This window comes from Chaetodon auriga, chromosome 4 (assembly GCF_051107435.1).
Source record: "Chaetodon auriga isolate fChaAug3 chromosome 4, fChaAug3.hap1, whole genome shotgun sequence".
Taxonomy (NCBI): domain Eukaryota; kingdom Metazoa; phylum Chordata; class Actinopteri; order Chaetodontiformes; family Chaetodontidae; genus Chaetodon; species Chaetodon auriga.
In genome coordinates this window covers 19,432,405-19,460,090 of record NC_135077.1, presented here as the reverse complement: position 1 = coordinate 19,460,090, position 27,686 = coordinate 19,432,405, and the positions used below count along the sequence as shown (strand labels likewise).

The window sequence follows — 27,686 nt, the reverse complement described above, 5'->3', positions numbered from 1 at the left end:
TCTAATTTGTACATGAATGATGTCTTTTATGTCTCGTTTTCAAAGACAAATTAAACTCAATCCAACATGCAACTCTGACTCATCATGTCCTGTATCTCACTGTTTTGTCCAACAGGTGGCGACATATTGAGGCATCCCTGTTACATCTAATTTATTGATGAAAGTAGCCTATAAAATGTTTTTATTGATAGCGCTGAAATCAATAGGATCAGGTTGATCCTGTGCTATAGAAATTAGATTCTGCAAACCTCACCAGAAATAAGTTTTTGGGAAACTCCATGAAGAGGAGCGGCGCTTTGGGCATCTGTGCGCGCTAAGCTGATCTGTGTGAATATCTGTAAAACATACTACAGTACACTACGGCACTTCTTCTGCTTTTACACATGCAGTCCTCCCAGGTTTATTCCTCATGAGGGAAGCTACAACCCGTGGAAACGGCCAAGTGCTCTGTCACTGGACGAAGGCCTGCTGGAGCTCAGTGGGAGGAGCGTTCAGATGAGGATTAGTGCGGTTTCACCTATGAGTGCGCGCCGGACCAGGTTAAAGAAGTAGCTCGGTGACACACAGCCTGTAATACCTCCGCGGATTGTTATGAAAGACAGGAAACTATGGAGCTGTAACTCTGTTTTCCATCTGTGAGAGGACACAGTGAGGGTGTGCTTGTGGTTAAAGCTGCCGACCGACGACGCTCAAAGTGCCGTGCGCTCCTTCCGTCCGCGCGGAGGATCCGTCCGACGGTAAGAAAGAAAGACAGAAAGCTGGAAACACTTGGTTCTGTTCTCAGCTGCAGCTTTGATTTACCTGTTAAAGTCTAACCTGGCAGCGACCTTTCGGCTGCTGTTGGACCATGTGTGTGCGCTTGTTTTGCTTTCTGTGACAGTTGCGGAGTCTGTGATTGACATGTGCGGGTGGGTGGGAGCGTCGGGTGCCTTCCAGGGGGGAAACCAGAGGTCTCTGCTGGGTTTATTGGGGCAGTCCCACTACAACCACCACTAGCTTTGCCTTCTTGTCAAGTTAAAGGAATTGTGGACTAATTGCTCTCCTGCTTTGTTTGCACTTTGTGTCCTCACCATAGAGACGAAGCAGACCCACCCTACCTCTAATCACAGTTCACAATTTTGCAATCTCAGCCAATAAAGCAGTCACTGCTTAATAACATGTTTTCAAAGGCATCAGCTCACATTCCCTCAAACATGTTCAATCCACGTGTTGTTGTTTATGGCTCCTGGCAGAGTTCAGTTCACAGCCTCAAGTGCAGCTACACCTTCAGTAACCTCAGGTAAGCTGAGGTATCCTCAGCATGCAGGTGGTGTTAAGTTCCCAGCAAACATCATCAATATTTCACGGCTGGCCTTCGTGTGTGAGTGTCCATTTCTTCGCAGGTGTTCTCTTCCACAAATCAGAGTTGTTCACTGTCACCTGATGTAAACTGAGCGTTTTGAGGGAGAAAAGACGTCACCCGAGCCGAGCTGCTGTGGAGGTTTATCTGCAGATAAATGAGGATGATTACAAGCTGCAGAGAGGTTTTTCTTCCACCCTGTTTGTTTCTGAGGTTGATTTGAAAGCTTGTGAAAGATGTTAATGAGATTTTGAGGGCCTCAATTACCAGTTATCTTCATTATTGAGTAATCAGGTGGCTTTCTGAAGTAAACATTTCATTGTTTTGTCTGTAAAATGGCAGAAAAAGATGCAGGTCACAGTTTCCCAGAGCCCAAACTCCTCCTCACATAGTTAATATTGTCTGATGAAGAATCCAAACTTTAAACATCTTTAACCTTCTTATGATAGGAGACACAGAAGAGCACCAAATGTTTTAGAAGTTGAAACCAGAGACTTTCTGCATTTTTGCCTGAGAAATGTCTCAAGATCAACTGATTATCAAAATTGTGTAATTTCCTCCCAATCGATTGATCAGTTAATGAACTGTCTCAGCTCCAAACATTTAGTCGGTTTGACTTTAAAATAATTCAACATCGAGAACATTTAGAATATTTTCAGGACAGTTTTCTGTTGAACTGTTGGACTTCAGTGAATGCACTAAAAGAAAATAATGAAATTTTTTTTAATGTTATTGTAAAAGAGTAAATTTGGACCATTGTGCCAACTGTTGTTGTTTTTTCTTTTTTTTTTACCTTTTAGAAATTAAAGACACTTTCTAAAAATTAAATTAAAGGCTGAACACTCTTAGCACAAAACCCTCTTACAGTAAAGTTTGGAAAGGAGTGTGCCCCTGTTGTCAGTTGTTATCATGTGACCTGTGTGGGTTTTTGGTCGTGGTCACTTTCACATCCCACCATTCACACCAGTAAACAGCTATGTGCTATCACGTGACTGAAATCCCACACTTGGGTCATGTGATAACAGCAGGAGTATCCTTTTTTTTCATCAAACTGTTGGTTATTATGAGAACAGGCGTCCTCCTCAAACGTCTGCATGTCATCATCAAATGTGGCTGCTGTGGTGTCTGGGCTGGTCTCAAAAATGCTGCTCAGGAAGCTTCAGAGCCCACTAGCGCTGTTTTCTGCACTGTGACTGTGAGCTGGGCTGCTTTCAGGGGAAGGGATGTAAATATATCAAGGTTTCTCAGCAGAATGACCACTTCAAAGGTATTTGTCACTATAAAAGATCTGAAATTATGGGCTTTTCATGATTGTAGGGAAGCAGTTTAGTGTGATTTCGCTGTTTTTAACGAAGCTAAACTTACTCAGAGCTGATGCTTTCTAAATGTATTCAGTCTGAGCTCATTCATAATTAGTGACGGGCTGCTCCCATAGCAGCGTCCTAAACAGGAGCAGGTTGAACATAAAAACCAGCTTGCACCAGGAATGCAGGTTTAATTTACGACAGAAGTGCTGGGAATAGTTTCTGAGGAATGGGAGGAATGTGAGGCCAATCAGTCATCTGTATGATTCGTAGTGATCTTCAGAAAGGACTTAGATCTCATATAGTGGGAAGTCTGTTCGGCTGATGGTGTTCAGACCCGCAGCCGAGATACTCGCACACACAGGATGTCTGTGAGTCTCCATCGCAGCAGGCCAGACTGTGAATAATGGTCACACTAATGTGGTTAGACGTAATGTCAGGTCACAAGTTTGTGATTGGGATCGGATTTGCTTCACCTTGCTTGTTCCTGAATGTCACTGGTTGTCTGAAAGTAGGTTTTTAACTTTTAAAAGCTTCTTTTTAACTTCAAAATCATAAGCAGTAGAACATTAGTTTTATACTAATTATTTCAAAGCTTATGCCATAGAAGCAATTTTTTTTTTTTTTGCAGATTAGTCAGAAATGGAAGTGGAACAGGTGCAGCAGTTAACATACCAGCAGGTGTGTGTGCTGACCTGTTTCCCCTTTCCCACCACAGACACAGCCAGCTCAGCTTTGTCCCGTGTTTGGGATTAGCCCCACCTTCCCCTCTCCGGTCCCCACGCTGACCCTGACAAGTTAGCAACATGAAAGCGGCGTGGCCCTGGTGATTAGCTGTGGCTCAGCATTTAGGGAAATTAGCTTCAAGCTTTTCTTTCTGAGAGCGACACAAAAAGGTGGATACCTTTCTCATGTCTGTGTGGTTAGCCTAGCGTAGCATAAACACTGCAGGGAGTGGGAAACAGCTAGCTTAAAACAGCTAGCTTGGCTGTCTCCACACTTAGAAATACGCCTACAAACACGTCCAAAGCTCACTAATTAACACATATCTAATATATTTAATCCACACATACACAGAAATGTACAAAAGAGAGACAGTTTGTGGTTTTAAGGGGAGATGCGTGCTACAGGCTAACTACTTCGTAACAGTCAAACCAGGCGCAGTGACTTCCTGGAATCTGCTTGTTAGTGCGATTGCCAGTTTTTACATTTCTGTTTGTGTACAGATGGAATAAATGTGATGTGTGGTGAGGTTTGTGTGTTTTTGACCATCAGAGAGGGCTGTTCTTCCCATGCTGCTTAGCCTATGCTAAGTTAGGCTAACGACACTCTGACTGTAGCTCTGTATTAAACATACGGACATCAGTGGTCTATTCTGTTCATGATATTTTCATCTGAATTACAGAAGTATAAATATGAGGATTCCTTATAGCATCTGTGACACTGGCCTATTTGCTGGCTGACCTGTGTTCCAGTTTAGTACAAAGAATTAGCCTCTTTCCCCCGCAAACTCCCGACGGGGGTCTAGAAAAAACGCTTCTCTTAAGAGTGTGAAAAGAATAGAGACACGTAACTGAATCAGGTTGAACCACTTCTGCTGGAGCGAAGGTGCAACGCCTGTTTCTGGAGCCTGCAGGAAAACCAGTCAAGGAAGGAAAACATTAGTGTGCGTGAGGTTTAGAGCTGCAGTCATTAATCGATAAGTCACTATTACATTAATTGCCAACTGTTTTGATGAGCGATGAACTGGTTTGAGTCAGGAAAAAATGTTTTAAATGTGAGTGTTTTCTGGTTTCTTTACTTCTCTGTGACAGTAGGGCATCATCTTGGCATTTTTTGACATTTTATAGATCAGCAACTAGTCAATTAATCAAGAAAATAACTGACAATGAAAATATGGCTGATTGCCGCCCTAATGAGGTTTAAGAGGCAGCAGCATTCACAGTATTTTCCTCTCTTTTGCCTTGAAAGTTTATGAGGTAAAAAAAAAAGCAGAAGCGTGCAACCGCTTGAAGGCTAAATGAAAACTTAGTCTTTAAAGACTGAAAACAAAACTGAGTAAAAACAGGTTCAAAGTTATCCACGCCCAAACAAATATTTGACACAGATGAGCCCGATAGGCATTTTGGTATGCGCCGTGTTCCCTTTAAAAACAGGCTCCAGTGTTCTGCGTATCACAGCTTTTTAAAGGACTCCATTTCATATCAGAAACCCTCTTTTTCATCCAGCCAGTTAATTTGGTGAATGCAGCGCTGCAGCTTCCTCTCATCTCTCTGATGAATATCTGAACTTCACAGGCGTGCTGTATCTCCTGTCCTCCTTCTCCCACTCCACATGCAAACATGGCTTCTTTTTTTTTTTTTCGGTGAGACGTGATGCAAACGAGCTACAGAGGAAGTGGCAGGAGCAGAGATAGCGTATACCCACGCTGAACACGTTCTTATCGCTGACAGAGGCCTATTGTAGTGAGGGGATGGGCTGAAGCTTCAGACCAACATGAAAATGGGAGTGATGTCACCAGCCCACATTGTGCACATACAATGCAGCAATTAAGCCTGTGAGGGTCAGAAAGGAACATGGTGAAAAATGTGTAGTGACCTGTGTGTAAAGTGAATATTTGGGTTATAATGATATGAAGAGACCTGCTGTTTTAAGGCAGATTTTGAGCCATGTTTCATATCCCGGCCGTGCTGAAGAGGCCAGTCACTTATCAGTACGGCTTTGGTAGACCGTGATTTGATATCTGTAAAACCAAACTGGAGGGTTGACTTGTTGGGGCTGCAGCTTTCAGCAAAGGACCGATCTGTTGAGCTAGTAGATGAGGATTTTAGTGGCCTTTGCATGCAATCACATCCAATTCAGTACATACTGTTGTGATTGTGTTAGATATTTTCTTATATAAGACTTTATTAGGTACTTTGTGGGATGATAATTAGATTTTTCTGATTCAAATTAGGGGAAAAAAAGAATTTGTGAGTGATATAATATAATTACAGCAATGCTGTAAATGGTATTCTGGTAGTCTGTACTGTTGAAGTTTCCTCTACTGGACATTCACTAAGCTACTGCACCAACTGTAAACCTAGCAGGCATCCTCACTTGTGAATGACTGAGCCTTTCCAGGATGCCCCTTTCATACCCAATCATGATACTCTCACCTGTTACTAATCAACCTGATTACCTGTGGAACGTTCCAAACAGGTGTTTGGAGCATTCATCAGCTTCCCCAGTCTTAAGTTGCTTGTGTCGCTGCATCAGATTCAGAATAAGCAGATATTTACAAAAATCTTGGTTGTACCTGGCTCCAGACCATGACGTGGGGAGTTTAAGTTTACAGGAAACATGATTGTCATACTATCAGATGAATAGATAATAGGTGAAAGGCCCTGTCAGAACATGCAGGGCCTTTTAAATCCCACCACATGCTCTGAGTTCTTCTTTCCATCACAGTGTTATCCAACGCTACATCTTAACCCCCAGGGTGGCCAAGAGAAGTCAGTACACACATTCTGTACATGCATTGCGCACACACACAGGTGAGGGATGACATCACACTTTGCCAGTATCAGTGACAGGAAGCGGGATACTGTCTCATCTGTCCTTTCTAAGTGTTATCTCCACCGTTGGCTGAACTCTCTTTTAGGAGAGTTGCAGCATGTGAAGTTGGCCACATGTCTTTGATCTGAACAATGGGGCATAAGGGCTGTTGTATCCTCCTGTCGGCCTCCTCCAGTCTTTATCTACTTCATTTATAGAGCTCAGTCTTTGGAGGGTGTATTTTTCCCTTCCGGGTGTCTGGCACTGCTGTGCTCATGGAGCCACTCTTTCACTCCTCATCTTCCCTCCCAGCTAAACTAAGCACCTCTGTGTGTGTTTGGACATGTTAATGAATCTCTTCTCATGAGCAATATGGAAGAACAGCCTGTTTCTGAAACCAGTTTTCAGATGAATACAGCAGCCAACACCCTGTTAGCCTTCATGTGCATGTGGACATGCAGCATGGACCTGCTTACATAATCACAGCCTTATCTCATAAGCTCGTCTCAGTCATTATTCAGCACCTAGCACCAGCCTATGACAGGCTTTGAAGGGAAACTTCTTATGGGAAATTCCAATTTATGTCTGATACAATGAAGTTCACTGGAGACTTACTTTAGCAGCAAAACTGTCACATCTGCGAAATTCTCCTCAATTTATTTTGATCCAAAAAGCTCTGCAGAACAGCCAGGTGAGAATTCTTTGGGTTTTCTCTATAATCTGCCTTTTTACACAGGAGTTGTCATGCAGTCCATTCTGAATATAAAGATTATAGCTGCTTAAGGAAAATGGAGGCAAATTTTGGCATATACAAAGAATGTCTCCAACTTTTCATCCACTACAAGCCCTAAATGACGCTCCCCTCGATTAGCAGCATCAGGATTTGACAGCAGTTTGACATTTATTGGCCATTGAGTCATTAATTAAAAATGTGTTATCATTGTTCTTCTGTTAGTCATTCTTTTGTTCATGGCATTTAACAGTGAGACAGACAATAGATGTCCAATCATTCGAGGTCACCCTCGTGTCCATTTGACATTTAGACATGAGGTCAGTGTAAATCTCTCTCCTGAAGATAAGTGGTCCAACACAGTGGTCACTGCTCCGCTGGCTGAAGGGAATAATAGAAACAGTGATAAGAAAATGAATGGCTTTTCCCCGCCTGCGGCCATGTTGATGGGATGAGGATGGTGGAGAGTATAAATAGTCTGACCAGGCGCTATCTGTCCCTTCAATGGCTTCACCTGTAGCACTAAATATTTCAGCAGCTGCCGTCACTTGAATGGGGGCTCGTCTGTCGCTGGGTTGCCATGGCTGACACCCGGCCACTGGAAATATCTCCTGTGTGAGCGCCACCTTCAGCAGAGAGGAAGCAACTGTAACGCTGGTTCAGAGAAATGAAATGCAGAGGACTTTTCTTTGGTTTGCTGGAGGTTCGTCTCGTCTCTATCACCCAACATTAGATATGCTGTCTTTGCTTTCAAAAAGGATGAGCAAGTTAACACGTTCTGTTTTCTATATATTATGCCCAGCTCTTTAACATCAGGGCTCATTAATAAAGTCTCTGGGATTGAGGTTTAAAACTCCTGTTTAGCAAGAAATATGATCTTTGTTCTGAGTGAAAGGGTGTGTCTCGCCTCGAAGCTGTTTGTCCAGACCACGCCTGTGCATGAAAACCTCAGGGACGGCAGGAAGCTGACAATGCCAGAAAACCAGATCATAAAAAAGAACCAAAACCCCCAGAGGCGAGCATTTCTCCTTGATGTTTACGCCGTTGGCTCCTTTCAGCCCGGGGCTTCATCTGCTTTTTTTTTTTTTTTTTTTTTTTCTTATTCCTCCCAGGCTATTTGGCAAAGCACTGACATGCAACACGGTTCATGTTCTCAATTTGTCATCACGTTACCTGTGGAGCGAGGAGAAGACGAGCCTGTTGCTCATGATGCAACACAGCTTTTAAAACTATTCCCACTTAAACAACTCATCAGATTATCAAAATTGCAATATGGCGATATTCAAATCAGAGGAGCTGCAGCCTCACAGATTAATGCTGCTAAATCCTCCACACTGGACTGGAGTTGGGAGTTTATATTTTAATGTGGTCATTACTCTTCAGTCGGTGCACCGCCGGTCACTGAAGACCCACAGGAAAACGTCTGTCATGTTTTGTTGACTCAGTTATCAATGACCAACGAGCGCAGACTAAATTTTAGATGCACCCGTCAGTATAACACAGTTCAGTTCAGCAGCACCACAGACGGCAGCCTCCAGAGTGACTATAAAGTTGAATCAACACCTTTCTGAAACATCTCTAACAAAAACCGAACGTTGTGATGGCCGGATGTATCGCAGGGCTGTTATATAATGCATTAGAGCAAGGTGTACCGAATAATAAAAATAAGAAGCAGCTGAGTTTATAACAGCCTTCAGTCATGGCCCAACATCAAAGATTAAATCAAAGAGCGAGAAACAAGTCAAAAGAAGAAGAGAAGAGAGGAAGATGATCAATGCATCAAAGCTTATTGTTCAGTTAGCAACAGCAGCTGTGTATCAGAAGAAATGTTCATTTTGGGCCATTATCAGTGTTTTATTTTAAAGCTGTTATCGGCTGATACTGATGATGATGATGATGATGATGATGATGTGTCGATATTATCGTGCATCCCTGCTGAAATGTAATCGTATATATTGTTTCTTATTTTATATTTCTGCACTGCTTATCTTATTGTTCAGTCTTTAATTATTTATTTATTTACTTTGTCTTTTTGTCCTCACTGAGCTTTTTTCCTATGCAAGCACATTGAGTTCAGTGTTTAAAGTCACACTCCTTGTGTGTGCACACGTACATGACCAATAAAGCTGATTCTGATCCTGAAACGCAACAGAATGAACAATTTACCTGAGTTTTTAATGGATGGTAGGGAGAAATTAATCCACAGTTGTCAATGTCAACACATGTTTAGGAAAGAATTGCACGCTGAGAATGCCGTTTATAAGCTTCAGCGCTGGTGACGCTGTGACGTCTGATGTAGGAAAGGAGTGCAGCTCCTGCGCCTGCACTGAGAGAAATCCATCTGCTGTGCTGAGTGTGTCTCTGACTGAATGTGGAGAAGTGCAAGCAACAAATATGTGTAATTATCAAATTGCCATAAGTGGATAATTGGAAATTGCCAAATCAGGAGAGGCTCGTGTAGCAATGAGAGTGCAATGTTGGCAGTTTGAGACTGTAAACAGACAAACACAGACACAGACACAGACACACCACTGCATTCTCCTGTAAACGTTTAGATCTGCAGAAACTGCTTCAGAACCAGCTCACAGATGCACACACACACACACACACACACACACACACACACACACACACACACACACACACACAAGGTGTATTTTTAACCACCTATATTTTGGCATGTGCTCTGCTTGTCCTGTTTCTGCCTCTCCTGTATTTCAGGTTATTTTCAGCAAGTAGAGCAGTGTCTTCTGGGTAACTGTGACTGCATGACAACATGACAGCAGGTACTGTAAATGAGAGCACGATGTAGGTCATGACTTTCACTAATAGGCCTTCCCCAGATTAGTTGAAAAAGCACATTTTATTCTGCAATAATAGCAAGTGGCAAGTATTAAGGTGCTGGTGCTCAGTCCACTCAGGGTCTCAGTTGTGGTGTTTTGAGTTGGTAAAAGCAAGTCTTAACCTATTTGGCTCCTAGTTCAAGACGTAAATGTGTTGCCAGTGTATTGTTGTCTGAGAGGAGCTAATCACTGCTTAAATCAGGCGAATATTGCTGAAAAACCTTCAGGGGCTCCACACAGAACTTAAAGATTTTAACAATGACCGGACAGTAAGCTGAAAGGCAGCAGGAAATTGACTTGAGAGGTGAACTAAGGCTGAATCAGGTGAAAGGAGCTTTAAAAGGTCCAGGCCAGAGTGCACGACAGCGAGCCGGCTGGTGGACAGAAAACCAGGCTCTCCTGGTAAAATGCTGCATTCTCTAAAACGAAAGAGCGTCTGCAGCCTCTCAGCAGGAGATGATAATGACAATCATTCATCAGTTTTCTCTGCTAATATGGATATTTTCTTAATTGTTTCTTAATGAACTCAAGCATATTTTTGGCGTTTCCTTCCTGTAGTTTCCTCTCACTTATTGGCCAACATGTAACAGTATACCTGCTGTAATCTAATGTCTGTTCTGCTTGTGAAGCTGAGCCACTTGTTTGAGGTTAAATCCATTCATGTGAGAGGAACAAACAGAGACGCTCGTGACATTTGTGTAATGTATAATGTTTAACCTTTCTTGATATCAGTTTGCTGACATGGGATGTCTGATTACACAGGACCATAATCACTCCAGTTATAAAGGATTAAACTGTGGCAAGTGTCAGCTTTGCCAATCGCCTGAGGTTGGCTGGTTCCCAGCGTGGCAACCATCTTTAAAGCCTGCTGTTAGGTGTTAAACAGCAAACAGTGCGGGTCAGCCTGTAAGCACAAAGTTCAGTTTCTGAGCTGCTCCAGTCTGCAGGTCTTCAAATTGGATGCAAAAATATGTCTTACATTGAATTCATGTACAAATGTCATTTACAGTGAGCGTAACGTGCAGAGGAAAACTGCATGTGTGAGTCAACTGAAGGCACAAAACCAGCCTGAAGAGCAAAATGAGTGTTTGATGACTCCTCTTTAGCACACTCACCCACACACATCTCCATCTGTCTCCCTCTCACTCTCTGTGTTTACACCACATCACGCTTTCATGAGAGATGGCACGTTTTCCAGGAAACCCACATATTTCAGGTCTCGCGGGCCCAAACATCAGCAGCAGAGTCACAGAGTTTATGCGGTCAGTGTGTTGTGTCGTACGCGAGGCGAAGAACTCGATTTTGAGAGTTTTCGGGCTCGTGTGTCAGGGTTCCCGCGATGGCTCGGTGTCAGTAGTGTTGGTGAGGAACGGGCCTCTCGCGGCTGAGAAGGATGCGTTACATCACGACGCTAATTGAAAGGGACAATAGTGTTATTCTCCCATGATGGAGGAGTCACGAGGATGTGATGTTGAATTCCTTCACATATTTAATTCGAGGTTCATTCTCATCTTTTTCAGCTTGTGAACGCTGTTTTCTTGTACCTCCTCCCTTTCTGTAGACTTTCTCTCACCCCATTTTTCCTTTTTAACTCCCTCCCCGTCCTGCTCTCCCCTCCCTCGCTCCCTCCCTGTAACCTCCTCCTCTCCATCTCCATCCAAGTGGAGGAGCTTACTCATGTCCAGTCACTTCCCACCACGCCTCGCCTCTCACACGGACACTCATATCCTCATATCCTCTTCTTTTTTTTTGTGACAACAGAACAAGAATGAGGTCCTTGTCTGCGACCCGTCCCTGTTAAAGATGGTTCAGCGAAGGTAAGACGCCGCACACACACACACACACACACACACACGATCTGACACACTCTCCACGCTGCTTTCACATTCCTTCTCAAGAATCCGACCATCCGGCACTCTCCTCCTAAATGAAAGCAGATGGTGAAAGTTTGACTGTGTGCCTTGTTATGCCTAAGCTCTGTGGTTGGTGGGGATGTGTCTGTGGTACTGGGGCAAAGTGGATTCGAAGGAAGGGGTGAGCTGTGATTGGTTGAGACGCACACATAGGGGCAGGAGCTACAGGCTCTGATTTGGTGTTGTGGCATGCAGCTGCTGCGTGTTTTACAGTTGATCCCCCGTGGTGACAGAGTCCATATGATCCTGCAGTGTGAGAGTGTTTATCTTTGTCCTGACATTGTGTTGGTGCTCTGAGACAGACAGAATTAAGCAGTCATGTCCACGCTAAAGGCAGGGCTCCAGGGTCGTTGGATTGGATGGAAGATAGTAGTTTTGTTATAAAAATTCCTTATTCACCGGTAAATATAGAATTTATTCAGTAAAACAGGCATTTGACTCAAAGCACCATTGTTCTTAAGTGCAGTCCAATGTAGCTGCTAGCATGGCTGCAGGCAGCCATAAGGTTCAATTTAACCCACCAGATGTTTTCAATGAAGGCAAATATAGATCTTTAAATATGTAGCATCCCTTATTATTAAGTGTTTTTCATAATCTGCCAATGGTGGTCACAGTGACACAGGAAGTCAGTCAATTAAGGGAACTTTGTCCCATTTTGCATCTTTACAATACAAAAGGTGTTTGCTTTGCATGTGGCCCATCATGTTTCCTTTTAGGCCCTCTCAGAGATAAAGTTTGGGCACCCCTGTGTTAAGTGCTTTTGGAGATATCGTGTGTAAGATCCTTTGAATGTGACTGTACATGTACTGTACATGTGACCTCTGACAGTCGTCACAAACGTTCACTGTCTGCATGCAGAGGAAACGTGAGCCGATGAGGCCCGTCCTAACATCCTTCCTCTTCAAGAGCGGGTGTCTACCTGGAAACGCTGCATTTCTCTTTGGATGTGTTTCGCTCACATTATCCTCCCTGCTCCCGGTGTTGTCAGAGTAGCAGAATCAATCTTTCCAGTAATGTCTTCTCCAAGGGAAACAACAAATTATTTCCTTTCTGGGGGAAAAAGTGGGCATCGTCCAGGTTTCCACAGTGCCAATGTGAGTTTTGGAACTGATCTGCAGAGCTACCCTCAGGCTATTTTCAGCTAAAAATAAATAAATAAGTACATATGCGAGCAGCGCAGACCTCGCTTGCCTAAATATGTGTAAAATATGTCATCCAGAAACGAAAACACGCACATACCACAGGCTACAAAATGATCTACAAAACTAGCAATCTTGTGTTGCTTTCCCCCAGCTCCCCACATTCAGAGTCGCTCACACCCAGCTGTCGTTCGCCTTGTGATGTCAAGAAATGTTTCTGTAATGAGAGTGATGTCAGGGGGCCTGCAGGAATCCACTTTGGGCGTCTGAGATATTCCAACAGCAATTTGACAGCTCAGTCCGAAGTCCAGAGCGCGGCAGGCAGCTCTCTGAGCCAGAAGTGTCTCTCCTCTCCTGAGTCATCTGACTTTGCCTGTTATTGTTCTGTTTCCTGCATGCCTGTCATAGCTGCTGTCTGCTCATGCAGAGGGAGAGAAGTGCACCGCATTCAGCGGTCGTATCGCTGCATCTGTGCTGCTTTTTTTGAAGCGACTTTTTGTGGCTCAGTGTGTGATGATGTCTGTTTCTTTTTCTTTTTTTTTCCTACCTCCTCAGGTCCTCTGTGATTATGCGTCCTCCTGTGGTTATGGTTGCACCCAGTAAGCAGTCAGGAATGTCCTCCTTCTCCTGCCTATGACATGGTTTAACCCACGTATGATCTGGTCACCGTGATGGCCTCCATGGTTGCCAATGGAAGCCGAGATGGGCAGTCTCTGGTGTTGAAAGGGGTGGATCCAGAGACCTGCATGATTGTGTTCAAGAACCACTGGGCTCAGGTAAAACACCGACGCTAACTCACCAGTCCTGCAGCTTAAAGGAATAGTTTGACTTTTTTTGGAAACTTTTTTTTGCAGAGATGGATGAGAAGGTCAATTCCACTCTCATGAAGTGCTCTGCTACTTTAATGGCTGTCGTGCACGCCATGTCACCGAAACATCAACAATAACACCATACCGTCAACTGTCCAATAAAGGCAAAAAGGCCAAAAAGAATCTAAAAAAAATATTTTAAAAAGTGATTCTTAAGTCTGTGCTTTAAGTATAGAGCATTAGCCAGGAGGCAGTTAGCTTAGCTTAGCATAAAGACTGGAAGCAAGGGGATGGCTTGTGGTCGTAGAGGGAGTTGAATGTTAATTTTTCCGTCCACTCAGCACTTCTGTGCTGCGTCTTCTGCAGCTTGTGAGCTCCGTGCAAATCCACAAACTGTTGCTTTTACATTTCTGTTTGTGTGCAGGCTGAACTAACAAGATGCACCATGACAATTATTGAATTTTAGGGGTATTTTTAAGTGTATTTGGACAGAGCAAGGCTAGCTGCTCCCAGTCTGTAGGCTAAGATAAGCTAATCGTTTGAGTGAATGAGCATATTTTCTAAAACTATGTTGAATTATTCCTTTAAAATATTCCCAAATGGCAGTAATGCTGTCTTTGAGCATCTTTTAGCATGTGTTCTCTTAAACCAAACCAGTGTCTTGTTGCAACCGCTCATCACAGATTCTGAGTTCAGAGAGTTCAACATGCGATAACGTGTGATTTTCTTCAAGAGGTTGTACTGTTTAGTGTTTTACTAGAAAACAGCAAGACCATAAAAAAAGTCTCGAACGTGAACATGATTTTGTGTTAGTCAGATTTATCTCGTGACCCTCTGGAGAGATCCTTACCTCATGTCGGGAACAACCACTTTGCCAAAGTCACTCGTGTTTAGGCACAGATCCGACTTAGTTTCCACCTCACTGACAGCAGAACCTGACGGCTAAACTCGAGTGCCGTCCCTGAACGCCGGACTGCAGTGCAGTTACGGCCGGTGGAATCTTGGCAGCGTGACGGCGACTGTCTCAGACTCTTGGCTCTTTGCAGCAGCATGTGTCCCTGCTCACCCCTGTGTGTCCTGGCAGCCTGCGAGACCTCCTCCTCCCACGCTGAGATGAACGAACGTTATACACACTGACTAAAGTGTGACACTGGCCAGACACTGAGGGGATGGAGTGGTGTCAGCTGCTTTTATGTCCGCATTGGTGGCTGCCAGCGTGGGGTCCGACCCCATGTTGCTCACAGCTAAATGAACTGAATTCCTCTGGTTTTATTACATTTTCCACAGATAAGCTTGTAGGGATTAGCTGTGTTATTTGGTCAGAAGCTGTGCTGTGTAATGCAGATGTGTAGACCTTAAAGCTCTTGTTGGGCGAGTCCCCCTCCACTCAGAAATATCTGTTGCTTACTGTTACTTCATGTGGATGTTTGACCTTCACCGTGCAGACTGGTGACTGTGCAGAGCTCAGCACTGGAAGGCTGTTTTCACATTCATCTGCCAGAGGAGGGAAGTTTCTCTGTGCTCAGCTGAGGTTTTACGTATGAGAATGATTTCATGATATCGCAGCGACTGCTCGTGGTCCAGCGTTCAAGTTACAAAACTGTGATGTGGAAACTTAGGAGAAATCCTGACTTTCAAAATGAAAAATGTTTGCATTCATAGATTCTGGAGTTTTAATGAGGACTTTAATGGCACTGTATCAAACATAAATTATAATTTTAGAGTTTTTTTGTCTTTAAACATGTCTGGAGGAGACCTTTAATAACTTATTTTGTCTTTTTTTTTTGTGGGTATATTTCTGACATTACCTTCAGAAGAAGTATATGAATTTATCATATTACATTAGTTTGACAAATTCAGCTTGAAGCTTCATTATTGACCTTGGGAATAATAGCTGGATAAAACATTTTACTCACCGGAAAAGTAGGTTCTACCAAGCAAATCCAAAGTAAAGTCCAGTGTTGTACATGAGCTTACTGTTTTGAATACAGACTAACCTGTAGGTTTGTCAGGCTCGACGCTTCAGTCCAGAGCAGCGTCAGACACTGAACACGATGGTGAAAGCATTGTTTGGTTTTACAGCTTGTGGTCCTGTCCTGTAAAGGACGTCGACATATACACACAGGCCTCTCTTGGATTGAAATGACAGGAATTTGCTTTTATTGTTATCATAGAATAAAAACTCAACCTTCATGTAAAGGTCCATGTGCCAGATGAGGTCCTAGCTTGACTTGGATGAAAAATACAAGACTCTGCCTCAGCTTCTGATTGAGCAGAAAAAAAAACTCCCTGTTCCAGATTAAAACTTGTTTTGCTTCAGGCAAACTGGCAACACAACTTCGCTCCTGCAGCATCGCATTTCCACGCTTAGTTAATCTGCAGCCCGATAAGAGCGCTCTTGACTTTGGTTTCAGTTCGTGAAACCTTGAAATCCGAGTAACATGTTGTAAGTAATATTGGCCTTGTCCCGCTGTAAGAAGCTCTGCCTGTTCCATTGGCAGATGAGGTTTATGTTCGTTTGCTGTGTCTTATCTGCCGCTGTCCAGGCCTCACAGAGCTCTTTGTGTTTGTTGTGGCATGCGAAGTGATCTGTCAGCCGCTGCGGCTGCCAACAATCATTAACTATAGACAGTGAAGTGTGGGGAGTTTGTTCTTCGTCAGAGTCTTCAGAGTTACTGACTCATTCCTTTCATGGCACATGCCAAAGTTTCATGAATGCGTGTCTGTGTGGCCACGCTCAGTTTCTGTGGAAACACTCCCATCCAGTGTACATTTAAGAGCATCTTCAGACCAGTTAGACTCAGGAGTAGTAAACAGGCCTTTCAGTTAAATCAGCCGCTGCTTCCATCCCAAGTTATGATCTAATGGTTAAAATAACGTTTCCTTTTTGGGCATCAGTCAACTAGAAATAAAAGCACAGATGTAAAGTGAGTGTTTTGGATACAACTTAAAACTGGCATTTCACTGCCTGAATCTGATACTACAAATGTCATCTTTTATTTATAATACATAAAATATGTGTCAGAGCACCCATCCAGGCCTGTAGTTAGTGAGTAAAATTAATGTTTTTGTGTTGTTCTGTACTTCAAAGTGCAGGCTAGGGTTGAAAATATGACACATATTTATGGTATTTTAGTGGTTTTTCTGAAAGAATTGTGTTTTTAATCTTAATTTTTCCTGGAATGTTTCCCATGGAGCAGTGCTCTCCTTTTCAGCATGGCCCTGCTCGTACACACACCTGCAAACTGCCCAGTATAACCAGTCTGATCTGCTGGACCAGTTGGAGGTCAGCAGCATATTTCAGCAGCTTCAGCTGATACTTTACTGAAGTGCATTACTTCAGTGTGGAGATGAGTGTGACAATGTGACGCCTTCAGTCTGACCTCCGTCACGTTTACTGTCTGACCAGCATCCATCAGTCACAGTTTGTCGTCCAATGTTCTACAATATAAATTCAGGCTCACTCACGGCTGCTCTCATACTCCAGGCATCATCGTTAACAAGCTTTAACTTTGTCTGGAAGTGACCATGATAGTATCAGTATTTTGCCAGCAGGCAGCCCACGACCCCGGCCTGACACCTCCATATGTCCAGAGTAAAATCCTCAGTGCTTCTCAAACCTGGCCCCCTCCTGTGTCCACTGTGATGGTCGGGGAGCCTGAACTGGACTGATCCCTGTGCCTCAGGCCCCATCGGGCTCAGACAGGGATTACGAACTCTGTTCTCTTGTTTCCATCAGCCATGCCCAGTTCTCTTGTGCACACTCAGTTATTGTCATGGCAGCAGTGGCAGGCCCAGGGACACTGGCTCCATTATTGTGACTCTGGTTTCGTAGCAGCGGACACACAAGGGACGGAGTGGATACACAAAGGACTGTTTCACTGTGTCCTGCCAAACTGAGTTTATCTGCACTGTGCTGCTGGTCTCTTTACACCACATTATTGTTGGTAGTTCAAGGAAGACGGGAATGATTTTACTGGCAGTGCATCCTTTTTTATTTAACAAGCACCGTCTGCACAAACATGATTCAAACTTGTATAAAAAGGAAATACTGATCATAGTATACCAGGTATATTGTGTATTATGTTAGAGGTAATAGGTAAAGATCCTCTGTTTCAACATAAATGGAAGCAGATTCTGTATTTTTTGCACGTTTTACATCCCTGAAATCAATCTGTTTCCTCCTTGGAGTTTTTTGATTGAGTTTCTGTCAGGTTTAATCTTCGTGTTGTGTTCTCCAAAGTGGTCATGATGATGATGATGAGGAGCAGTCAGCTGTGTGCAGCAGCGTTTCCTGTGTATAGAATGAATTTGGTTCGCCTGCCGATTAAGATTTGTCTCCTTCCAAACTGACTTTAGTGATATCATTTTGTTGTTTTCTCCGTTCCAAAGGAAACACTGTTCAAAGTGCAGGCTGAGTGCAGGGTGGTGCATTCATGTGCAATCATGTAAAAATGATTCCCTATTTAAGAATGACGTCTTGACTGCAGCGGTGTTTAGCAAGTGTCCAATCCAAGAGTCGGCTGTTTGGATGTAGTAATAATAGCTAAAGTAAATAACTTAATACTTTGTGAAGTTTGCAGATGTTTGTGCATGAAAATCCAATAACACGTAATTACAATGTGTTCAGTTTAAGCAGTTTAAGTAATATTCCCCTTGTTTCTCACTGTAGGTGGTGAAGATCCTAGAAAAGCATGATCCCCTGCGCAGCACCTCCACCCTGCCCTCCCTGAGTGTCATCAACCTCAGCGCCAGCTCCAGCGGCAGCGGTGGCCCTCGTTTCGGCCCCATCCCCGGAGATGAGGCGAACGCGGTGCAGAACTATGTGGAGCACATGCTGTTCCTGCTGATGGAGGAGGAGAGCGGTCAGGCTGGCGCCATGGGCCCCATCCTGGAGTTTGTGGTGATGGAGAACGTGATGGAGCGTCTCTTTGTGTGGAGCCTCCGCAGGGAGTTCACAGACGACATGAAGCTGGAGCAGCTGAAGATGTACGAGATGCTGGTGGGGCAGGCGCACCAGCCGCTGCTGCATCACAAGCCCATCCTGCGGCCGCTCATGATGCTGCTGTCGTCCTGCTCGGGCACCGCGGCGCCGCAGGTCGAGGCCGAGCTGGTGCTGCTGCTCAACCAGCTGTGCTGCGTGCTGGCGAAGGACCCTTCAATTCTGGAGCTGTTTTTCCACACCAGCGAGGATCAGGGAGCCACCAACTTCCTCATCTTCTCCCTGCTCATCCCCTTCATCCACAGGGAGGGCACAGTGGGCCAGCAGGCCAGAGATGCACTGCTGCTCATAATGTCGCTGTCCGCCGAGAACGAGCGAGTGGCCAAACACATCGCAGAGAACACCTACTTCTGTCCGGTCAGCCCCACATGATGAATTAGCGTCCCTCTTTCTGAATTCATTCTTGTTCTCTCACAGCCACTCTGAAATCCCAGACCTCTCTGTCACTCTGGGCATCAGAATCAGGCCAAATTATGCAGATGAACTCACGAAGCCACTCGAAGCGAGGTTAAAACATCTCTGGCGCTGAATGTCTGGCATTCAGAAGATTATGGCACGGTTACAAGCTAATCCCATGTAAATAATGCCATTTACCCGCAGCTGCAGACATCGCAATGAAAAAAAGCTTCTGATATGATGCCAGTTTAACAACTAGAGTCTGAATTTAATGGGTTCCACTGGCAGGCTACAAGGATAATCCTATAGAGGATGTATGCATCAATGCAGCACTAATGATGCACCCATCATGCACTTAAATCAGACTGCAGTGCTGTAGACTGTTTGAAATCTTGTAAATACTTAATCAGTTGTTATGTGGAAAGCCTGTTGACATTAATGCATTAACTAGTGACCTAATTACCACATCATGATGATTATGACAGGAAAGGTATCGGCAATAAAAGCGTTTGCTGCTGAAATATTTATAGAGGCGACCTGTAGGAGGCATCAATCCATATGGATGCTGTCTGACTGTGCGAGGAGAAGCAGGGAGGCTGATGTGTCGGCTGCTGCAGTGCTCTGCTTATATCTGCATTGCATTACCAAAAAGTGGAAAAGAAATGATTTACAAAAGTATTTTGCATCGCAGTGAGCAGTGAGGCACCGTTATAAATCCGCTGAGTGAAGCTGGAAGTAAAACTGACCTCTGAGAAGCCGTACATGCATCATTTTTGCCGTGCGCCGCCTCATTAATGTTTCACAAAGCCTATAATATTCACTCTGTAATTACTTTATGTCAGATTATTTTTCTTCAGACTGTATATATCACATGATGTTAGGTTTACAGGTTTATAGCCGTGTGTTTTTTCTACAGTGCAGATAAAACATCATCTCAGCCAGTTGTCACAACATGTACAAACATTGTGAGCTAATCTGTTTTGTAGACTTTTTTCAGTCAGTGATGACTGTTGACCTCATCTGGAGTTATGGAACCTCTCATTGGATGTTGACACCTGTCTCCTGTCAGGTGCTGGCCACGGGGCTGAGCGGCCTGTACTCATCTCTGCCCACCAAGCTGGAGGTTCCCACTGAGGAGTGGCACTGCCTGCACAAAGAGGACTGGCTCCAGATGCCGTCCCTCGTCCAGTTTCTCAACTCGCTGGAGTTCTGCAACGCTGTCATTCAGGTGAGAACGTGCGACAAGGCTGCACACATGAGGCTCTGTCACATCAAACATGTGTTGACACGTGGCCAATGGCTGCAGCCTTCTGCTTGACTGCTCTCTTGACTGACATGTGCCTTAATATCGGCTGTTCCCAGGTGGCCCACCCTGATATCAGAGACCAGCTAGTTGGCTACATCTACAACGGATTCCTCGTGCCTGTTCTGGCACCGGCTCTGCACAAGGTTGGGACTTCTCCTTCTTCCTTCTCCTCTTCACCTCCATGTACTCCCTCATTTGGACAAATTCAGACAAGATGAACAGATCTGTCTCTGGCACGATGTATTTATGTCTTCTGTATGTCTTCCAACCTCTGTGAAGCTGACCCTCGAGGAGGTGATGACCACCACGGCCTACCTCGACCTCTTCCTGAGGAGCGTCACCGAGCCGGCGCTGCTGCAGACTTTCCTCGCCTTCATCCTCCTCCACCAGCACGAGAGCGTCCACATTTTAGATACTCTCGTCAGCCGCATCAACACGCCCTTCCAGGTACAGGACGAACCCTGATTTACATGCCTTTTCTTGTCCAATGCAGCGTGACTCAGTGGTTAATAAGTCCAGAAAAACTACCCCGAAGGGCTCAGACCCAAGGTGGAACTTTAAATGTCAGCACCAAAGCTGGCAGATTGTTGCCATGGTTAGTTGCCTGTTAATGAAACACCTGATACCAACGCAGTCCCATACGTATGTCGGAACATCTTCAAGTATCTCAGCAGACCTAAACCATTAACATGAATAAGTGATGTGTTCTTTGCGCTGCTGTTTGGCTGTAAATGTCTCAGGGAGTTCCCTCCAGTGTTTGCTAACAGCCGGCTTTGACACACCTGCCACATGTTTGCTTTTTAAATACTTGACCTTGAGCCAAATTAAACATTGAATAACATGCAAATATTCCACAAAAAAATGCAGTAAAATTGGGGAAATATTACTTCAAATAAGCAAAATTATCTGAAAACAGAACAGGAACTTTTCACTTCTGAAGATTTTTAAAACGAGGAAAAATATCTCGTCTCAAAGAACCCAGAGTTATCTTTAAAGTAGTGCACCCAGACCAAAAACAAGTACTTTGTGCTGGATACTGAAAAATTCTGACTTTGAGTTTTGCACTGTACTACTGTAACAGCTTTATATTTCTGGGAATTTTAGCTTCAAGAATTAAATTACTCAGAATCAGGACTAAAACCTCAGTAAGATGTTGTATTATCTTATTAAGATCTATCTTGTCAGTGGAAAAACAAGCACCTCTTGCCTTGATTTAAGGTGTTTCATCTTACTTAGATTTCACTTTTGTGGCCTCACCTATACACTAGCAACAGCCAATGGGAGGCAGTCACTTGTCACATGTGTTGTTTGCTTTTAAAGCCCTAAAGTGTCTTCCTGTTGGTCTCTCCAGTTGGGCACTGTGTCACTGGCACTTTTCCGCACTCTCATTGGCTTACACTGTGAAGATGTGATGCTGCAGCTCATACTGAGGTGAGTGGCTCACACATTGACTTATCCCAGTTATGAAGCGCGGTACAGCTAATTGGTTTATGACATGATGAGCTTTTACTGTGTGCCTCCCACCATGCAGGCTTGTGCTACCATCTGTTAGCCCACCCTCCCCCCCGTGCTCCCCCTCCTACGACCGCCCGTCGGCTTTCCTAACAGGATCCGTTCCCATTCTGCCTCCCCAGGTACCTGATCCCCTGTAATCACATGATGTTGAGTCAGAGACGCGTGGTGAGGGAGAGGGACTGCTACTCGGTGTCAGCAGCCAAGATCCTGGCATTAACGCCGTCCTGCTGCTCACCTGATCACAGCCCCCCGCCTCTCCGACAGCTGGACTCCATCCTCTTCTCCAAGGGTGCAGAGACTCCCAGCAGCACCAGCGGCACGGGTAAGAGGGAGAGGACATGAAAGGAACATTTTGTCAAGTTATTACAGCTTGCATCTTATTTTTAAAGTGTTGGACATCATTTCAGTGGGTTATGATAACACGGTACTCGCCAAAGTAATTTCTCAGATCTGGGAACTGGGAGACGTCACTGTAATGAAGTCCAATGAGACAAGAAACATGAGGACGACTGAAATGTTGGTAATAATCCCCCTTTGCAGAGGAAAACTGAACAACTAGTTGAACCAGGGAGTTGATCTATGAACTGTGATGGATGACTACAACTGAAAAATAACGACCATGGCCATTGTTCCTCTTCCAAATAAGTCTTTGTGCTGCACACTGAGCCCCCCCACCAGCTACACGACAGAGGACGGCTTGCTTTTAATAATGCTCAGTGAGACTCCTGAATACTTTTACTTTTCTATGTCCCGTATGTGCTGCAGATGAGCCAAAACAAATGACTGCTTTCATCTGTATTTGTAATCAGCTTTTATGAATGTTTTTTCTTTCTTCACTGCTTTCAAATCAGCTGCAAGGGGAATTCATCCAGAAGATTTTACTATTCATAACCTCATTTGAGTGTGTGCATGTTGTAACCTCAGTAATAGTGGTGTGCACTCAAAACAAACAGAACAAACAGAGCAGAACAGAGGGAAATGGAAAATTATTCATTGCAGCAGTTAGAGTGCTAAAACCCTAAAATTACAATAAGGGGGGTTATTTATTAACATTACAATTTCCAAATCTGTTTAAGCATCTTTTTGTGTGCCGTGCACTGCGTTGATCTGCGTTTACCTGGGACATGAACGTATAGCAGGGATGATTAGGAGTATTTTGTGAGATAGTGAGATCTCCCGCTGTGTCGCTGTGTGACATCACTTTATCCCCTGTAGTTGCATGTCAAACTCATTAGTTCTGCTCTGTGTGAGCGCTGCACCGAGGTGCTGCGCTCCAGCTTTAATCAACATTTCTTACCTTTCCCAGAGGAAAGTGAGAGCTTCTTAGAAGAGGATGATGGCTCGGGTAACTCCTGCACCATCGGCTCAGAAATCTACCTGGATGTCAGCTACCTTCATTACCTCTATGACGCCCGTCTGAGGATCAGCAGCTGCATGCGGGCATGCCAGGTTTGGTCGGCCCCGTACGATGGAGAGGACCCCCCTCCTGAGAAGTACCAGCCCGGCGTGCTTGAGGAGCCAGGGCTGAAGAGTCGGCAAATCCAGATGGCTCCCAAGAGAGTTCCACAGCTGCTAGCGCCACGGCCTCGACCCTGCCTGCCGCCGAGTGCAGAACTGCCCTCCGTCAACCAGCCGGAGCTGGAGTGGGATGATAGTTACGATGCGTGCCCGGTGCAGACTGATGAGGCTCCCGTGGAGAGTAAACCTCCACAGCAGCCTCCTGCCGAGCCCCCACAGCACATCCAGGAGATGAGGAAAACGGCCATCATGTTGGTAAAAGGCTCATATATTGAGGAAAATGAGTTCCAGGACGACGTCATGGTGTACGATCTTGTTGCCAAGAAAGACGCCCGAGATGTTGAGCGCGTTAAGCTCAAATCCAACAGGTCTGAATCAGAAGAAACCCAACCCGGCTCAGCAGAAGTCCCCCTAAAAAATGGACTCAGTCTAACACTTCCAGCCTCTCTGATGGCTGATAACAGCAAGAGCAGCTCAGACTTAAAGGCCAAAGGTCAGACAGATTGCAATTCCAACCTCCAAAACAACATGACTGCTACTGAGCTGGGAGACGACCTTTTGGCTCAGTATGAGGAGCTCATTCGCACGCTGGACACTGAAGCAGGTGGAAAAGAGGTCAAAACTGATGGAGAGCCCAAGAAGCCTGTTGCTCCTGCTGAGGAGGAGGAGGAGGAGGAAGAGGAGGAGATGGATTTCACCTCCTTCTCTGCTGAGACACCAGAACCGGAGAAACTGCAGTCACCGTTTGGGACTAAGTTTTGCAGCGGAAGTGCAGGCAGAAGCCACTCAGTGCCTTTTACTGGTAAGTTAAGGGAAATCCTCATTATTTACCAAAATTACACTCAGAGAGAAAATTATTTACGATTGTTCTTTCTGCAGGTCCTTTTGTCAGTGTGCTGTTGTCTCGTATGGAGAACATGCTGTCTAATTCGCTGAATGTCAACCTGCTGCTGACGGGCATCCTGGCCCAGCTGGCAACCTACCCTCAGCCTCTGCTGCGCTCATTCCTCCTCAACACCAACCTGGTCTTCCAGCCGACCGTTCGCTCCCTTTACCAGGTAAAGCAAACATGTCGTCTACTGTGTGTATGCATGTGCAGGCAGGAGCGAGCCTGCCATTTCCTTTCCTTCCCCCGAGGCTTGTGTTTCATCAGGTAGACAAAAGGAAATAAAAGAAGCAAAAGATCAGGATTTTTGTGGGATCACTGAAGGTGGCTTTTTCTTTCAGAAGTGAGATTGTAAATAGGAATAAAATGAATTGTTTGAGATCTGAGCACAGTTCTGTTGCAGCTCTTGAGTAATATGAAGTAAACACAGCCTGTTTTTGTGCACATCTTGACAAGAGATCCTTGATGATTGCAATCAGGCTGCAGATTTAAAGGTTGTTCTCATTCATTTAGCCTTAATCACATCAGTGGAGACGCTGCAGATGAAATCCTCAGTTCTTTTCTGTGTTTTCCTTCAGGTACTCGCCATCGTGAAGAACCAGATAGAAGAGCTGGCCGCCTCCAGAAAAGACTATCCTGACCTGATCACTGCTGCCCAGCACTGGCTGCTGGCCAGGGAGACTTCGTTCATGGCAGCAGGTGACAATACACCCACATCAGGCTATGGCTGAAATCTGTGTTTTGATATCATTCTGTAACGGTAAATATGAGGCTAACATTAGCAGCCAGTTAGCTTAGCTTAGAGAGGGATCTATGTAGGAGGTAGATGACAGCATCCACCCCAGTGTGCAGGTTGAAAGGCGAACTGTAGCAGGTCCACTGATGGTCTCATCAGGGGCCGGAGATGGACAAGGACCAGCCTCTCTAATGTGATTGTTTTATTTTGGGAACATTTTGGTGGCGACCTGATGACTAGAATAAAAACAGCACTGCTCTTCAGTTCCTCAGTCTCACTAACTTGCTGTCAAAAATGGGTCAAGTTCAAAACATGTGCATTCATTATCGGTGTTGCTTTGGCTCCTGCTGGGAATCAGAATAAATTCTACTTGATTTTGTTAAGTCGTGTGTCTTTGCTGTGTGGTGGCAGCTAAACGCTGGAGTTCCAAGCCTGTGTTTGAACTCGATTCCCCGTGGTTTCTGTTGTACAAGCTACAGAAATCGTTGTCTGGAGTATATTTGCGGAAAGATAAGAGCCAGAATTTTCTTAGATGGGAAATTTAAAGGGAATTTTTTAGCTGGTTAACCAGAAAACTCCTTTCTTGTTCAGTGTTTTTTTCCAGAGGAGCTGCACTTTCTGGCTGAAATTACTGGCAAATCATTAACATGAATATATTATGTTTACAAAATGTCCTCAATTTCAGCTGGGTGACAGAGTTTGTCCATGGATGTACATTATTTGTTTTCATTTTGTCTTCCTAATTTATTTACTCCTCAGACAAAAGCAGTAGCAGACGCTCCACCCACGGCGAGGCGGGAAGGATCTTGAAGAGTTCGCCGCCACCTAAACCCAAAGCCATCTCTCTGGATCGGACAGAAGTCTTCGCTACCGTCCTCTTCACGGAGTTCCTCAAAGAACTGGCTGCCATTGCACAAGAGCACTCCATCTTATCTTACATTCCTATGGAAGAGTGAATGTGTCCCAGGAGGCCTCTGTGATGAGTCCAACTTGACTCTGAAAGATTTTAACAGACTCTTTTATGATGGTTTTCTGTTTTTTCATCATTTCCAGGCACTACGTGATGAAGAAAACTCTTAGATCATGTGATTTGTTTTTAGAAAAATGATGGCGTATTTATTTTCAGAGCAAAGATAATCACTTTAACACACTTTTCAATTTCACCTTTGTAGTTCTGTAAAGGGGTTTGGTAGCAAACAAGGTCTAAACTTTCAGCCAGACCTGTCTGCTGAAGCACCAGCCGACGATGCTCATAGGAGCGAGCTCCAGGTCCACCAACCAAAGACACTCAGCCCTTATCTGAACTTCAGGGTTCTGCCCTCTTTCTGAATGTCTTCTACAACCAGCAGCACCCACAGCGAGACGTCTGCTGTGGTTCTGTTCAGCACTCAGGTGGCCTTTCTGGAGAGTTGTTGCCTCTTTGCCATTGGATTACACACCTTGACCGAGCTCCACGTGGAGCCTCAGCTGCTTGGGGAGGACACGTTTGATTTAGCAGCATTAAAATGTCATTTTACTGGCAGAAGGGCCGGCATCATCCTGCTCGGGGTCCTCTGTTTTTATGCAACTGTTACGTGACCATCTTTTTTTTTGGTCAAGATAGGTCAGTCACTTTTGTCTTTACACTTTTCCAAAGTGGGTTTTTTTTCCCCCCCACGAAATCTGTGTGTGTTGGATCTGTTCTGCTGTTTTCTGTTAATTCACGATGGTACCTCAGGAGATTTTTTAATGCACGTTCTGTTCTCGCAGTTCTTAAATGGTCTTTGGGTGAAGCAAATTTTCCTCCAATGCACTAGTTAATTAATTAACGGGCTCCACATGTTCTTCAAATCAGAGCACCAAACCCAGAATTATTCATGCTATATTTAATTTGCCTTACTTCAGTGATGCTTTATGTTGTACATATTGTAAGAAAATGTTCTAATGACAGAGGACACTATGCAAATCAAGAATATTTTGGGTATAATTAAGTTTTGGATATTTTCAGATTGGGAAGGGGTATTTAAGCTTTTATGAGAGTTTCTATTGCCATATTTTTTTTTTTTTTCAAGGAGATTATACTCGAGGCTAGTTGTTATGGTTTGTCATCATCTTCTATTTAGGGATTGTGTCGGGTGTTGTTTTAGTCGTGATAAGTCTGAAATCTCACTGCTGGGAAAGTCGTAGTTTTGCATCTGTTGAAAACCATCTAAGACTGTAAAGTTACCGAGAGCAAACTTCTGGAAATCGCCTTTATTTTAGTCCAGGTGTTGCATGTGGTTGATAGGACGTCGCTCAAATGAGAAGTATTTTGTTACAAAGCATGTCTCTACTGACCAGGTGAATTTACAGGACAGAAATATGTTTAAATTAGTGCCTAAATTCTGATTTTAGTTCACATTATTGCCTGATTGTGAATGGATTTACTCAGGAGTAACACAACAATGTACAGTTGAAGTTTAAATTTAAAGTGATTTAAAGAAAAGCTGTCCAGTCTCAAGGTGTAAAGGAAACGTGCAGCATATATTGTTGTGTCCCGTTATTTCTGATGCGTTCTGTTTAACGTTAATTTAACTCCACAGAAGACACTAACGCTGCTTTCAAAAATCAAGTCACCACATTTACAAACTGATAGAAAGATGCTGTTTAAAATCCAGTTAAAATGTGGAAATTTACCCGGGAATTAGAAGCTAATTTGTTTTATTAGATCTTTAATTTTCCATAGAGTGATTAG

At 44.3% G+C, this 27,686-nt stretch overlaps 1 protein-coding gene across 1 annotated transcript; it reads left to right on the top strand.

Annotated features, from left to right (window-relative positions):
• The first annotated feature begins 616 nt into the window (after positions 1-616).
• On the top strand, positions 617-26,053 carry fhip1aa (FHF complex subunit HOOK interacting protein 1Aa). Its single transcript, XM_076728647.1, has 13 exons — positions 617-737; positions 11,515-11,570; positions 13,361-13,581; positions 18,287-18,973; positions 20,082-20,240; positions 20,375-20,461; positions 20,598-20,765; positions 21,670-21,749; positions 21,953-22,155; positions 23,140-24,153; positions 24,231-24,409; positions 24,816-24,936; positions 25,733-26,053. Exons 3-13 carry the CDS (start codon positions 13,477-13,479, stop codon positions 25,927-25,929), a joined length of 3,000 nt encoding a protein of 999 aa, XP_076584762.1. The 5' UTR covers positions 617-737; positions 11,515-11,570; positions 13,361-13,476; the 3' UTR covers positions 25,930-26,053.
• Positions 26,054-27,686: the final 1,633 nt, after the last annotated feature.